Genomic DNA, 15,868 nt, shown 5'->3' with positions numbered 1-15,868 from the left:
TGCCCTGCTCAATACTGGCGCGACCTCAAAAAATGTTTTATCCAGCACTCACATATACAGAAAAAATTATGAAAACAGGGCCCAGGTTGAAAAAAACCGAAGTTTCCCTTTAAGACCCATTTCACATCGATACAGGCAAAAAAGTTCAAAAGACTTGAAGGAAAATTGGAATAAATAAATACATACATTCACATACACACTCACAGACCCACACATAGACCCCCACAAACCCACACAAGCTGTCACTAAAGAGTGGTATTTGTATCTAGTATGTGCTGATAAGAAAAAAAAATCATGAAAAATAAAAATAAAAATTATGTAATGCTATGTTTAGTACTTCTGGTATTATAATCTAGTATGTCCTGATGATGAGAAAAAAAAAATCATGAATTATTTTATTTTTTTAAATTATGCAATGCTTTGTTACTTATCTTGACATGTAAGTCCTGAGCCGTCGCAGGCCCCATAAACTGGGACCCCAGCTACCTTGACTGGACCCGCTCGCCTTCCCAAAAACGCACATGCTTGGTCTTGTTCGTTTGATTCAGGCGTTCGTCGAACATCGGAACAAACGGGCCCTAAACTTTGAAGATGAGGTCTCTCTTGATGTAATCGACTAATCCAAAGCGCGCTATGTACGCCGTCTTGTCTTTTCCACACTTAAACGTTTTTGCTATCACTGAATCCGGGAACATAATCTGGAACAGCTCATCAATGTTCTCATTACCAGTATCTGACTGGTGCTTAGTTACCATGTGAAAAGTCCCTAGCACCTCCACTTTTAGTGTTGGCGTAGACCCAAATGCTGTCCGGAGGTCGACTGGAGTTACTGGACCTCGATGCTCCGGCTCCTGATGTGGAGCAATAGTGGCTGATTGACGGCGTTTGCTGCCTTGAGCTATTTGATTTGCAATGGGATTCTAATGCCTTGATGCCCAATGTTTCAAATTTTAAAGTTTTCTTGCACAAAGTGCAGTGTGCTTCATATGCGTTTAACTCCACCGGCTTCAACCTTGCACTGAACTGTTCGTCTTGAAGCCACAAATCATTAAACTTGCACTAACCCATGCATGCAAGTACTGTAATTCGGTTCTGTTTAAAGTTTTCTATGCTAACTAAGCTGTCAACACACAGCTGCGCGCACAGCAATAGCTGGTGGTGTTCGATAAATTCTGACCGGGCAGCGCAGTTAGTTCCGCTGTGTAGTTACGTTATAGTCCTCAAAAATCAAAACATTTCAAAGCGAGACTGAAGTTTATGTATATTTTAAATAAAAGTAACGTCAATACATTTTTAAAACCTTTCAAAATCGTATTTAATAACTTTTATGAGATTTTAGGAGAATTGTAGATATTTTAAGGCCTTAAATTCAAATGATTGGATTTAGGACTTTTTTAGACTTTTTATATCTGCTTACCGTATTTTTCGGACTATAAGTCGAAGTTTTTTTCATAGTTTGGCCGGGGGTGCGACTTATACTCAGGAGCTACTTATGTATGAAATTATTAACACGTTACCGTAAAATATCAAATAATATTATTTAGCTCATTCACGTAAGAGACTAGACGTATAAGATTTCATCGGATTTAGCGATTAGGAGTGACAGATTGTTTGGTAAACGTATAGCATGTTCTATATGTTATAGTTATTTGAATGACTCTTACCATAATATGTCACGTTAACATACCAGGCACGTTCTCAGTTGGTTATTTATGCGTCATATAACGTACACTTATTCAGCCTGTTGTTCACTATTCTTTATTTATTTTAAATTGCCTTTCAAATGTCTATTCTTGGTATGTGGGCTTGTATTAAGCCTCAGGGAGTTGAACGCCCCTGCCTTACATAGTTCCGGGTCACCCTTGGGCAAGGTGTAGTACCCGAATGCCCCCCCCATCAGGGTTACGATACCCCCCATGAACTACACTAAAAGAGGATGCGTTACCCGGCCCGGAGGAAGCCCGGGGCCCTCCTCCGGAGCTAGGCCCGGAGGTAGGGCTCGTCAGCGAGCGCCTGGTGGCCGGGCTTGCCACGGAGCCCGGCCGGGCACAGCCCGAAGAAGCTACGTGGACACACCATCTTCTCTGCCACGTGGGCCCACCACCCGCGGTCGGAACCAGTGGGGTCGGGTGCGCTGCCAAGTGGATGGCAGTGAAAGTGGAGGCTCCAGACGGACCAATTCGGGGCAGCAGAGGCTGACTTTCGGGACGTGGAACGTCTCTACGCTGGTGGGGAAGGAGCCTGAGCTGGTGCGAGAGGTGGAGCGCTACCGGTTGGATCTGGTGGGGCTTACCTCTACGCATAGCAAGGGCTCTGAAACCACACTCCTGGACAAGGGATGGACCTTGTTCACTTCTGGAGTTGCTCAGGGCGTGAGGGCACAGGCGGGTGTGGGGATACTCACGAGTCCCCGGCTGAGTGCCTGTACGTTGGAGTTCACCCCAGTGGACAAGAGGGTCGCCTCCCTTCGCCTTAGGGTTGGAGGGGGGAAAACTCTGACTGTTGTTTGTGCATACGCACCAAACAGGAGTTCAGAGTATTCAGCCTTCTTGGATACCTTGCATGGGGTCCTGTATGGGGCACCGGCAGGGGATTCCATAGTCTTGCTGGGGGACTTCAACGCGCACGTGGGCAATGACAGTGATACTTGGACTGGCGTGATTGGGAGGAACGGTCTCCCTGATCTGAACCTGAGTGGTGGATTGTTATTGGACTTCTGTGCTAGTCACGGACTTGCGATAACAAACACCATGTTCAAGCATAAGGATGCTCATAGGTGTACCTGGTACCAGAGCACCCTAGGCCAAAGATCAATGATCGATTTTGTAATCGTATCAGCTGATCTGAGGCCGTATGTTTTGGACACTCGGGTGAAGAGAGGGGCTGAACTGTCAACTGATCACCATCTGGTGGTGAGTTGGGTTAGATGGCGGGGGAAACCTCTGGACAGACCTGGCAAACCCAAGCGTGTAGTGCGGGTGAACTGGGAACGTTTGGAGGAGTCCTCTGTCCGGAAGGACTTCAACTCCCACCTCCGGCGGGACTTCTCTGCCATCCCTGTGGAGGTTGGGGACATTGAACAGGAATGGGCAATGTTCAAAGCCTCTATTGCTAAAGCTGCGAGCTGTGGCCAGAAGGTCTTAGGTGCCTCAAGGGGCGGTAACCCTCGAACACCCTGGTGGACAGTGGTGGTCAGGGAAGCCGTCCGACTGAAGAAGGAGTCCTACCGGGGTATGTTATCCCAGGGGACTCCGGAGGCAGTTGCAAGGTACCGACGGGCCCGAAGGGCAGCGGCCGTGGCTGTGGACGAGGCTAAGCAGAGGGTGTGGGAGCAGTTCGGGGAATCCATGGAGAAGGACTATCGGGCGGCACCAAAGCTGTTCTGGAAGACCATACGGCACCTCAGGAGGGGGAAGCAGGGAACCATCCAAGCTGTGTACGGCAAGGATGGGACTTTGCTGACTTCAAGTGAGGAAGTCGTAGGGCGTTGGAAAGAGCACTTTGAGGAACTCCTGAACCCAAATACATCAGACACACCCTCCCTGATAGGAGCAGGGCCTGAGGATGATGGGGGATCGACGTCGATCTCTCGGGGTGAAGTCACTGAGGTAGTTAGACAACTCCACAGTGGCAAAGCTCCGGGGGTTGACGAGATCCGTCCAGAAATGCTGAAGGCTCTGGGTGTTGATGGGCTGTCTTGGTTGATACGCCTTTTCAACATTGCGTGGAAGTCTGGGACAGTGCCGAGGGAGTGGCAGACTGGGGTGGTGGTTCCCCTTTTCAAAAAGGGGGACCAGAGGGTGTGTGCTAATTACAGGGGTATCACACTACTCAGCCTCCCTGGGAAAGTTTACGCCAAGGTACTGGAAAGGAGGGTCCGGCCGATAGTCGAACCTCAGATTCAAGAGGAGCAATGTGGATTCCGTCCTGGTCATGGAACAACTGACCAACTCTTTACGCTTGCGGGAATCCTGGAGAGGGCCTGGGAGTATGCCTATCCAGTCTACATGTGTTTTGTGGATTTGGAGAAGGCGTATGACCGCGTCCCTCGGGAGATCTTGTGGGAGGTGCTGAGGGAGTACGGAGTGAGGGGAACCCTGCTGAGGGCCATCCAATCTCTGTACAACCAAAGCAAGAGTTGTGTCCGGGTGCTTGGATGTAAGTCGGATCCGTTTCCAGTGGGGGTTGGTCTCCGCCAGGGCTGCGCTCTGTCACCTATCCTGTTTGTGATTTTCATGGACAGGATTTCTAGGCGGAGTCATGGCCATGGCGGAGAGGGTATACGTCTCGGGGGGCTAAAGGTTGCGTCACTGCTGTTTGCAGATGATGTGGTCCTGATGGCACCTTCAGTTCGTGACCTTCAGCTCTCACTGGATCGGTTCGCAGCCGAGTGTTCAGCGGCTGGAATGAGGATCAGCATCTCCAAATCTGAGGCCATGGTTCTCAGCAGGAAACCGATGGTTTGTACAGTCCGGGTAGGGGACAGGACTCTGTCCCACGTGGAGGAGTTTAAGTATCTCGGGGTCTTGTTCACGAGTGAGGGAAAGATGGAGAAGGAAATCAGCCGGAGAATCGGAGCAGCTGGGGAAGTATTGCAGTCTCTCTGCCGCACTGTTGTGACGAAACGGGAGCTGAGTCAGAAGGCAAAGCTCTCGGTCTACCGAGCTATCTACATTCCTACTCTCACCTATGGTCATGAAGTGTGGGTAATGACCGAAAGAATAAGATCGCGGATACAAGCGGCCGAAATGAGTTTCCTCAGAAGGGTGGCTGGCATCTCCCTTAGAGATAGGGTGAGAAGTGCAGTCACCCGAGAGAGACTCGGAGTAGAGCCGCTGCTCCTTCGCTTGGAAAGGAGCCAGCTTAGGTGGTTCGGGCATCTCGTGCGGATGCCTCACGAGCGTCTCCCTAGGGAGGTCCTCGTTGCACGTCCCACTGGGAGGAGGCCCCCCGGCAGGCCAAGGACCAGATGGGGGGATTACATCTCCTCTCTGGCCTGGGAACGCTTCGGGATTCCCCAGGAGGAAGTCGCAAATGTTGCTCTGGAGAGGGAAGTCTGGGGGTCTTTGCTGGAGCTGCTGTCCCCGCGACCCGATTCCGGATAAGCGGTTGAAGATGGATGGATGGATGGATGGATTCTTGGTGTTGAATTTTATCAAATAAATTTCGCCAAAAAATGCGACTTATACTCCAGTATACTATATATTCCTTCTTTATTATGCATTTTCGGCCGGTGCGACTTATACTCCGGAGCGACTTATAGTCCGAAAAATACGGTACTTCCTGCTGTAACGTGCTTCCATCTACACTTCTTAAACTTCACTAAGCACTTACTTCTTCTCTCCTTTCATGGTAGCTTAGCGATTAGCATGCCTTCTTGTTTGTTCTTACTCAGTGTGTGACATGTTTAGCCTTGTTCTCCAGTGATAAGGATACTTGTTAGAAATGCACTTTATTTGCTGCAATGTAGGTGATGATTATTAACTTATGGGAGCGGCTCCACACTGTGTAAGACACAGCTAGCTGCTAGCCAGAAATGAAAAAAAGTATCGGCCAAAGGTGTGTGAATCTTCGGGCACCGAACCATCACTCTGATTTTGACTTTTGGGGTGACGATTTAATTCAGACTCGGTTCAACACGATTCTTGCAACGTGTTATTTGGTATAATAATGATAATGGAACTTTTTCTAAATAGGTTGCAGGTTAGACAAGCGCCATCTGGTTGCATGGAGAGGATTGTTTTTTTTAATTATACATATATATATATATATATATATATATATATATATATATATATATATATATATATATATATATATATATATATATATATATATATATATATATATATATATATATATATATATATATATATATATATATATATATATATATGAATAAAAATTAAAAATATATATAATTTATATTTTCCCAATTAAAAACATTATATACATTTTAAAAATTAAATTAAATTAAATCAAATAAAAAATAAACACATTTTTAAAAAAAATATATATATATATATATATATATATATATATATATATATATATATATATATATATATATATATATATATATATATATATATATATATATATATATATATATATATATATATATATATATATATATTAGGGCTGTGAATCTTTGGGTGTCCCACGATTCGATTCAATATCGATTCTTGGGGTCACGATTCGATTCAAAATCGAATTTTTTTTTTTCAATTCAACACGATTCTCGATTCAGAAACAATTTTTTCCCGATTCAAAAGGATTCTCTATTCATTCAATACATAGGATTTCAGCAGGATCTACCCCAGTCTGCTGACATGCAAGCAGAGTAGTAGATTTTTGTAAAAAGCTTTTATAATTGTAAAGGACAATGTTTTATCAACTGATTGCAAAAATGTAAATTTGTTTTAACTATTAAAGGCCTACTGAAATGAATTTTTTTTATTTAAACGGGGATAGCAGATCTATTCTATGTGTCATACTTGATCATTTCGCGATATTGCCATATTTTTGCTGAAAGGATTTAGTATAGAACAACGACGATAAAGATTGCAACTTTTGGTATCTGATAAAAAAAAGGCTTGCACCTACCGGAAGTAGCGTGACGTAGTCAGTTGAACATATACGCAAAGTTCCCTATTGTTTACAATGATGGCCGCATGAAGTGAGAGAGATTCGGACCGAGAAAGCGACAATTTCCCCATTAATTTGAGCGAGGATGAAAGATTTGTGGATGAGTAAAGTGCAAGTGAAGGACTAGTGGGGAGTTGAAGCTATTCAGATAGGGAAGATGCTGTGAGAGCCGGGGGTGACCTGATATTCAGCTGGGAATGACTACAACAGTAAATAAACACAAGACATATATATACTCTATTAGCCACAACACAACCAGGCTTATATTTAATATGCCACAAATTAATCCTGCATAAAAACACCTGCGTGTTTGTTATGCTAGCTCCTAGCTCCTCTGCTAGCTCCTAGCTCCATAGAACACGCCAATACAATTCAAACACCTGATCAACACACACAATCACTCAGCCCAAAAGACCGTTTACCTAACCCAAGGTTCATAAAGCTTATATATTTTTAAAAAGTTACGTACGTGACGCGCACATACGGTCAAGTTATCGAATGTTTAGCAGCCAAGGCTGCATACTCACGGTACCTGATATTCAGCTGGGAATGACTACAACAGTAAATAAACACAAGACATATATATACTCTATTAGCCACAACACAACCAGGCTTATATTTAATATGCCACAAATTAATCCTGCATAATAACACCTGCGTGTTTGTTATGCTAGCTCCTAGCTCCTCTGCTAGCTCCTAGCTCCATAGAACACGCCAATACAATTCAAACACCCGATCAACACACACAATCACTCAGCCCAAAAGACCGTTCACCTAACCCAAGGTTCATAAAGCTTATATATTTTTAAAAAGTTACGTACGTGACGCGCACTTACGGTACGGTACGTGTTATGCTAGCTCCTAGCTCCTCTGCTAGCTCCTAGCTCCATAGAACACGCCAATACAATTCAAACACATGATCAACACACACAATCACTCAGCCCAAAAGACCGTTCACCTAACCCAAGGTTCATAAAGCTTATATATTTTAAAAAAGTTACGTACATACGCAAAAAAAAGCCAAAGCTGCATACTCACAGTAGCACGTCTGCGTCTTTGTCATCCAAATCAAAGTAATCCTGGTAAGAGTCTGTGTTGTCCCAGTTCTCTACAGGCGTCTGTGTATCCAAATCAAAAGTCCTCCTGGTTAGAGTCTCTGTTATCCGAGTTCTTCCATCTTGACTGCATCTTTCGGGAATGTAAACAAAGAAGCGCCGGCTGTGTACTGTTGTGGCTGACTACGTTCGAAAAATACGTCCATTTCGCACCGACAACTTTCTTCTTTGCTTGCTTGGCTTCCTTCTCCATAATGCAATGAACATGATTGAAACAGATTCACGAACACAGATGTCCAGAATACTGTGGAATTATGAAATGAAAACAGAGCTTTTTCATATTGGCTTCAATGTGGAAGGCATACCCGTGTTCGTCGGGCTACGTCACGCGCATACGTCATCCTCAGAGGCGTTTCGAACCGGAAGTTTAGCGGCAAATTTAAAATGTCACTTTATAAGTTAACCCGGCCGTATTGGCATGTGTTATAATGTTAAGATTTCATCATTGATATATAAACTATCAGACTGCGTGGTCGGTAGTAGTGGGTTTCAGTAGGCCTTTAAATGAACCAAAAATATGGCTTATTTTATCTTTGTGAAAATATTGGACACAGTGTGTTGTCAAGCTTATGACATGCGATGCAAGTGTAAGCCACTGTGACACTATTGTTCTTTCTTTCTTTTTTTTTATAAATGTCTAATGATAATGTCAATGAGGGATTTTTAATCACTGCTATGTTGAAATTGTTACTAATATTGATACTGTTGTTGATAATATTCATTATTGTTTCACTACTTTTGGTTTGTTCTGTGTCGTGTTTGTGTCTCCTCTCAATTGCTCTGTTTATTGCAGTTCTGAGTGTTGCTGGGTCGGGTTTGGTTTTGGAATTGGATTGCATTGTTAGGTATTGCTGTGTATTGTTTTGTTGGATTGATTAATTAAAAATTTAAAAATTACAAATTACAAAAAATTACAAAAAAAATAAATAAATAAAAAATCGATTTTTTAAAAATGAGAATCAATTCTGAATCGCACAACGTGAGAATCGCGATTCGAATTGATTTTTTCCCACACCCCTAATATATATGTGGTTTTTTTCAAATCGATTTTTGTAAACAGTAAATCGATTTACAATCTGGGTGAATAAAAATGGCAATTCGTAACTGAATCGATTTTGTTTGTGCCCCCCTACTGATCGGTGGCTATCCTCCACATCTCTTGCTTCAATGACTCATTGCTAAAATGCTAAATGTTAACGTTCTAAATAGCTAAGGCTAGCACCTACCGACGTAGCCCAACGAGTGCAGTTCTACGGTGCACAAGACGTGTAGTTTTCACATTTGCTCACGTGAGACAAATACTTTATAGCAAACATTTTGCATACTGACCTGACAGGGAAGACCTGCAGGCACATAGGGCAGCTCCTCAGCACCTCACTGCACTTCACCTTTACGTCATCTTTAGTCCCCTTCAGCTCCTCTCTGGCTCCTTCTTCTTTCTCCCGGGGGTTACGTTCTGAGACCATGGCAGGAGTCTCCATCTTCTCCTCTCTGCCTCCTTTTAGTCCCTCTTCTTCTTCCCACTCCTTTGATGACTGATCTTCATCAGAGCTTGCGTCCACGCACACTTTCTGCTCCTGACCAGGTGATGAGTCAGCTGTGTCCCGTGCGGGTCGGATGTGTTGGGGAGACACGTGATCTGGACTTTGAGGTGGACGTGGCTCAGGGAAGGGGAGCGACTCAGCGCTGAGGTCGCACCAGCGATGTTCATGTAAACGTTGCAATGAGCCTTCCTAAAGTGACAGAAGAGTCCGTCAGTCATTTGAACCTGGCAGCATTGCAGCAGAACAAAAATTTCAAATTAAGTTTTTGTAGGGCTGGGCAATACGGCAAAAAAATTGTCACGATTATTTTTTTTTCATATCATCTGATCTCGTTTGATATGATTCGTTTATTTTTATTAAAGCGGATGGCCTACAGTATAGAATTATAGCTATTACCATTGCATCCCTACTGTTTACTACTGCAGTATCTTGTAACATTTCCACCATGTTTGATTGAAGTAGTATATGCCAGCAGCTGACAACTGCCATTTTGTTCATATATATAATTGTGTTTACTAGTACAAGACAGGTAACGCACGCTAAAGTCCATACCTGGTTTTAGAGCCACAGGTTTGCTTCTTTTTTGGTACATTTTGTGGGGGTAAAGAGAACAACTTATTTTCCTCTCAAAGTTATTATGGTTTTTTTTGCTTTGTCATCACAAATAATTGGTGTAGTGAATACTACAAGTTAACATTTACTAAACAACACTTGAAATGGTCAATTAATATTTGTATTCTTTAATGACTTGTTCACATCAGTGCTTCTCACCAGTGCTTTGGTAAACAACAAGCAGTCACCCACATTGTGGAGTTTTTAAAACTCAAATTATGTATCTTGTACAAACTCCGTTTCCACATGAGTTGGGAAATTGTGTTAGATGTAAATATAAACGGAATACAATTATTTGCAAATCATTTTCAACCCATATTCAGTTGAATATGCGACAAAGACAACATATTTGATGTTCAAACTGATAAACAATTTTTTTTTTGCAAATAATCATTAACTTTAGAATTTGATGCCAGCAACACGTGACAAAAAAGTTGGGAAAGGTGGCAATAAATACTGATAATGTTGAGGAATGCTCATCAAACACTTATTTGGAACATCCCACAGGTGTACAGGCAAATTGGGAACAGGTGGGTGCCATGATTGGGTATAAAAGTAGATTCCATGAAATGCTCAGTCATTCACAAACAAAGATGGGGCGAGGGTCACCACTTTGTCAACAAATGCGTGAGCAAATTGTTGAACAGTTTAAGAAAAACCTTTCTCAACCAGCTATTGCAAGGAATTTAACAATTTCACCATCTACGGTCCGTAATATCATCAAAGCGTTCAGAGAATCTGGAGAAATCACTGCACGTAAGCAGCTAAGCCCATGACCTTCGATCCCTCAGGCTGTACTGCATCAACAAGCGACATCAGTGTGTAAAGGATATCACCACATAAGCTCAGGAACACTTCAGAAACCCACTGTCAGTAACTACAGTTGGTCGCTACATCTGTAAGTGCAAGTTAAAACTCTCCTATGCAAGGCGAAAACCGTTTATCAACAACACCCAGAAACGCAGTCGGCTTCGCTGGCCCTGAGCTCATCTAAGATGGACTGATACAAAGTAGAAAAGTGTTCTGTGGTCTGACGAGTCCACATTTCAAATTGTTTTTGGAAACTGTGGACGTTGTGTCCTCTGGACCAAAGAGGAAAATAACCATCCGGATTGTTATAGGCGCAAAGTTGAAAAGCCAGCATCTGTGATTATATGGGGGTGTATTAGGGCCCAAGACATGGGTAACTTACACATCTGTGAAGGCGCCATTAATGCTGAAAGGTACATACAGGTTTTGGAGCAACATATGTTGCCATCCAAGCAACGTTACCATGGACGCCCCTGCTTATTTCAGCAAGACAATGCCAAGCCACGTGTTACATCAACGTGGCTTCATAGTAAAAGAGTGCGGGTACTAGACTGGCCTGCCTGTAGTCCAGACCTGTCTCCCATTGAAAATGTGTGGCGCATTATGAAGCCTAAAATACCACAATGTAGACCCCCGGACTGTTGAACAACTTAAGCTGTACATCAAGCAAGAATGGGAAATAATTCCACCTGAGAAGCTTAAAAAATGTGTCTCCTCAGTTCCCAAACGTTTACGGAGTGTTGTTAAAAGGAAAGGCCATGTAACACAGTGGTGAACATGCCCTTTCCCAACTACTTTGGCACGTGTTGCAGCCATGAAATTCTAAGTTAATTATTATTTGCAAAAAAAAAAAAAAAAAGTTTATGAGTTTGAACATCAAATATCTTGTCTTTGTAGTGCATTCAATTGAATATGGGTTGAAAAAGATTTGCAAATCATTGTATTCCGTTTATATTTACATCGAACACAATTTCCCAACTCATATGGAAACGGGACTTGTATTTAATAAAAGTACATTAAAGTGCAGTTTGAATTTGAGGTACTGTAAAATCATGTACATCACATAAATGTCTGTTTGCAGAGTTTTTTTTAGAGCATGTTACATCAGAGGAGTGGAATCTTTGCAGAAAAATTAACAAAAAGTCTGATTAAAAATATATTCAGATAAAAAAATACCTTTTCTGATTAAATTAGTGGGTGTGTTGAATACAGTCACAGACGTTCTGAGCCTTCAAGTCCGCATTCAGGGCAGGATTACTGGTGATTACTAAAGCTGCTGCTCCTTTTAAATGTTGTGTATCAATTTATATGCTAGTGTTAGTCATATTTCTTTATTTTGTTCTTCTAGGCTGCACTTCCAGCTGTGTAAGGGGAAGAGGGACAACGCGACTGAACATTCATTATAATGTGACGTAATTGTGGAACGAGATGCTCACATACACATTCACAGACACACACTGGATCACGGTCAATAAAGGTGGATTGTTCCGTGCAGGATTATACCGGTAACTTCTAACAGATTTTTCTACCATGTTTGATTGAGGAAATATGCTATCAGCTGATCACCGTGATCAAACTCAAATTAATCGCGATCAACGATCACGATCATATAATCGCCGAGCCCTAGATAATAACCATATTTAATAACACTGAAATAAAAATACTATAGCTTTTTAGATTCCAGAACAATATTCTTCTGCCATGCAAGTATACTGTGTGTCTATTTATTTTATTAAAAAACAGATAAACCTTGGTTAAAAATATTTCACTGCATGTACTTTTGGAGCACATTCAACAATACCGTATTAATATTAACTGCGGTAATTTTGGTTACAATAACCGTAAAATGAAGTTTTGATATTAATACATCCATACTGCTAACTAACAAAAATGCTGGCTAACAAACAAAAATATGGCAATCCCTGCTTTTTTTCTTTGTTTTTGCACAATAAGCTACTGCTTATATATATATATATATATATATATATATATATATATATATATATATATATATATATATATATATATATATATATATTTTGTGGAATAGCCTTCATTTCTAAGAACAAGAATAGACTGTCGAGTTTCAGATGAAAGTTCTCTTTTTCTGGCCATTTTGAGCGTTTAATTGACCCCACAAATGTGATGCTCCAGAAACTCAATCTGCTCAAAGGAAGGTCAGTTTTGTAGCTTCTGTAACGAGCTAAACTGTTTTCAGATGTGTGAACATGATTGCACAAGGGTTTTCTAATCATCAATTAGCCTTCTGAGCCAATGAGCAAACACATTGTACCATTAGAACACTGGAGTGATAGTTGCTGGAAATGGGCCTCTATACACCTATGTAGATATTGCACCAAAAACCAGACATTTGCAGCTAGAATAGTCATTTACCACATTAGCAATGTATAGAGTGTATTTCTTTAAAGTTAATACTAGTTTAAAGTTATCTTCATTGAAAAGTACAGTGCTTTTACTTAAAAAATAAGGACATTTCAATGTGACCCCAAACTTTTGAACGGTAGTATATATATATATATATATATATATATATATATTTTGTGGAATAGCCTTCATTTCTAAGAACAAGAATAGACTGTCGAGTTTCAGATGAAAGTTCTCTTTTTCTGGCCATTTTGAGCGTTTAATTGACCCCACAAATGTGATGCTCCAGAAACTCAATCTGCTCAAAGGAAGGTCAGTTTTGTAGCTTCTGTAACGAGCTAAACTGTTTTCAGATGTGTGAACATGATTGCACAAGGGTTTTCTAATCATCAATTAGCCTTCTGAGCCAATGAGCAAACACATTGTACCATTAGAACACTGGAGTGATAGTTGCTGGAAATGGGCCTCTATACACCTATGTAGATATTGCACCAAAAACCAGACATTTGCAGCTAGAATAGTCATTTACCACATTAGCAATGTATAGAGTGTATTTCTTTAAAGTTAATACTAGTTTAAAGTTATCTTCATTGAAAAGTACAGTGCTTTTACTTAAAAAATAAGGACATTTCAATGTGACCCCAAACTTTTGAACGGTAGTATATATATATATATATATATATATATATATATATATATATATATATATATATATATATATATATATATATATATATATATATATATATATATATATATATATATATATATATATACATACACACACATATACAAAACCAGGTTTTATGTGTATTCAATGATATAACAAGTTATAATATATATATACAGTATATATATATATATATATATATATATATATATATATATATATATATATATATATATATATATTATAACTTGTTATATCATTGAATACACATAAAAGCTGGTTTTGTATATATATATATATATATATATATATTAGCAGTGTTTCCCATAAGCTGCCAAGATACCTGTGGCGGTGGGGGCGTGGCTATGGGCGTGGTCACATGACATCATCGAGTAATTTGCATAATTTACTACAATATGATTTTCTCTAAAAAGGCTCAAAAAATGTATACTTACTAATTAATATTAACAGTTTTGTTTTAAACGTCCATCCATCCATCCATCCATCCATCCGTCCATTTTACAATATAATTACAACACTTTATGTACATATTTATATGCAGATTTGAACAATAAGTTATTCACTGAAATATATTTATTAATTGTGGTTCTTACAAAAAATATATCTTATAAAATATAAAAGCTAAAATGTCTCTTAAAGCTCTGCCCCTTTAATTAGTGCATACTAAATAATTTAACTTTAGCTTACTACTACAACCATATTATTTACCAGCAACATAAAGTGAAACAGAGGCAGAGGTGTCCTGCCACAGTCAGTAACAAATAAACAGAAAACAGTAGTGGTCAAATACAAATAAGGCAACAAGAGAAGTATCATACACTTCTCTTTTGTAAAGTAATCCTGAACAGCCTATATTGGCATCTACATCAACTATATGATTTGCCTGAGAAGCTAGACAGGACAAAAAAAAATAAAAATAAAAATAAAAAATAAAAAATACAAATAAAATTGTATTTTATTTATTTTTTTATTTGTGGCGGACGTAATTCTTTCGTGGCGGGTCGCCACAAATAAATGAATGTGTGGGAAACACTGATTAGGGCTGCAACAACTAATCGAATAAATCGATTAAAATCAATTATAAAAATAGTTGGCGATTAATTTAGTCATCGATTCGTTGGATTTATGCTATGCGCATGCGCAGAGGCATTTTTTTTTTTAATTAAAAAAAACAACAACTTCATTTAGAGTGTCCGCCCTGAGATCGGTAAGTTGGAGTTCAAATCCCAGCCGAGTCATACCAAAGACTATAAAAATGGGACCCATAACCTCCCTGCTTGGCACTCAGCAACACGGGTTGGAGTTGGGGGTTAAATCACCAAAATGATTCCCGGGCGCAGCGCCGCTGCTGCCCACTGCTCCCCAAGGGGATGGGTCAAATGCAGAGGACAATTTTCACCACATCTAGTGTGTGTGTGACAATCATTGGTATTTTAATTTAATTTTTATAAACTGCAACATGTACAAACAGCTGAGAAACAATAATCAAAATAAGTATGGTGCCAGTATGCTGTTTTTTTCAATAAAATAGTGGAAAGGATAGAAATGTAGTTTCTCTTTTATCCGATTAGTAATCGATTAATCGAAGTAATAATCGACAGATTAATCGATTATCAAATTAATCGTTAGTTGCAGCCCTAATTAATATATATATATATATATATGACAATGCTAATTAAACAAACACACAAATGCTCTGCTCTGCTATGCTATTTTCTTCCGACCTTGCAAGAGTTCCACATTCAAGTAATTGCGCTGCTTGTGTCTGTCCTGATACTTCACTTCTTCCTGCACACGAGTCTGGCAATGGAAGAGTGTTTAATTCCCTATTATTTGGATGAATTTTTAAAAAAAATGGACACAGCATCCGCATGATAAACCCTACTATTCGTGTGAAACAACAAATTGAAGAAAACAAGATATAGTTGCTTATCCGGACAAAAATACATGCGCATATATTATTTGCACGTGCTCGCTGAAGCCTCATTTAACACAATTTGCGTGTGGTGGAATAAGATGCTTTATGCATAGCTTGACACTGTAAATAAAGAAAGTACATGTCA

At 40.2% G+C, this 15,868-nt stretch overlaps 1 protein-coding gene across 4 annotated transcripts in view; it reads right to left on the bottom strand.

The window, feature by feature from the left end:
• Positions 1–15,868, bottom strand: part of LOC133654133 (Fanconi anemia core complex-associated protein 20-like) — a 57,605-nt gene that overhangs the window by 38,274 nt on the left and 3,463 nt on the right. For all 4 annotated transcript variants that reach the window (XM_062054182.1, XM_062054183.1, XM_062054184.1 and 1 more), the window contains exon 3: positions 9,093–9,496. In XM_062054182.1, coding sequence (XP_061910166.1) covers positions 9,093–9,496 — 404 coding nt within the window. The remainder of the gene's footprint in view (positions 1–9,092; positions 9,497–15,868) is intronic.

This window comes from Entelurus aequoreus, linkage group LG07 (assembly GCF_033978785.1).
Source record: "Entelurus aequoreus isolate RoL-2023_Sb linkage group LG07, RoL_Eaeq_v1.1, whole genome shotgun sequence".
In the NCBI taxonomy this organism is placed as follows: domain Eukaryota; kingdom Metazoa; phylum Chordata; class Actinopteri; order Syngnathiformes; family Syngnathidae; genus Entelurus; species Entelurus aequoreus.
The sequence above is the reverse complement of the archived record's forward strand: the minus strand, read 5'-3'. Positions and strand labels throughout refer to the sequence as shown.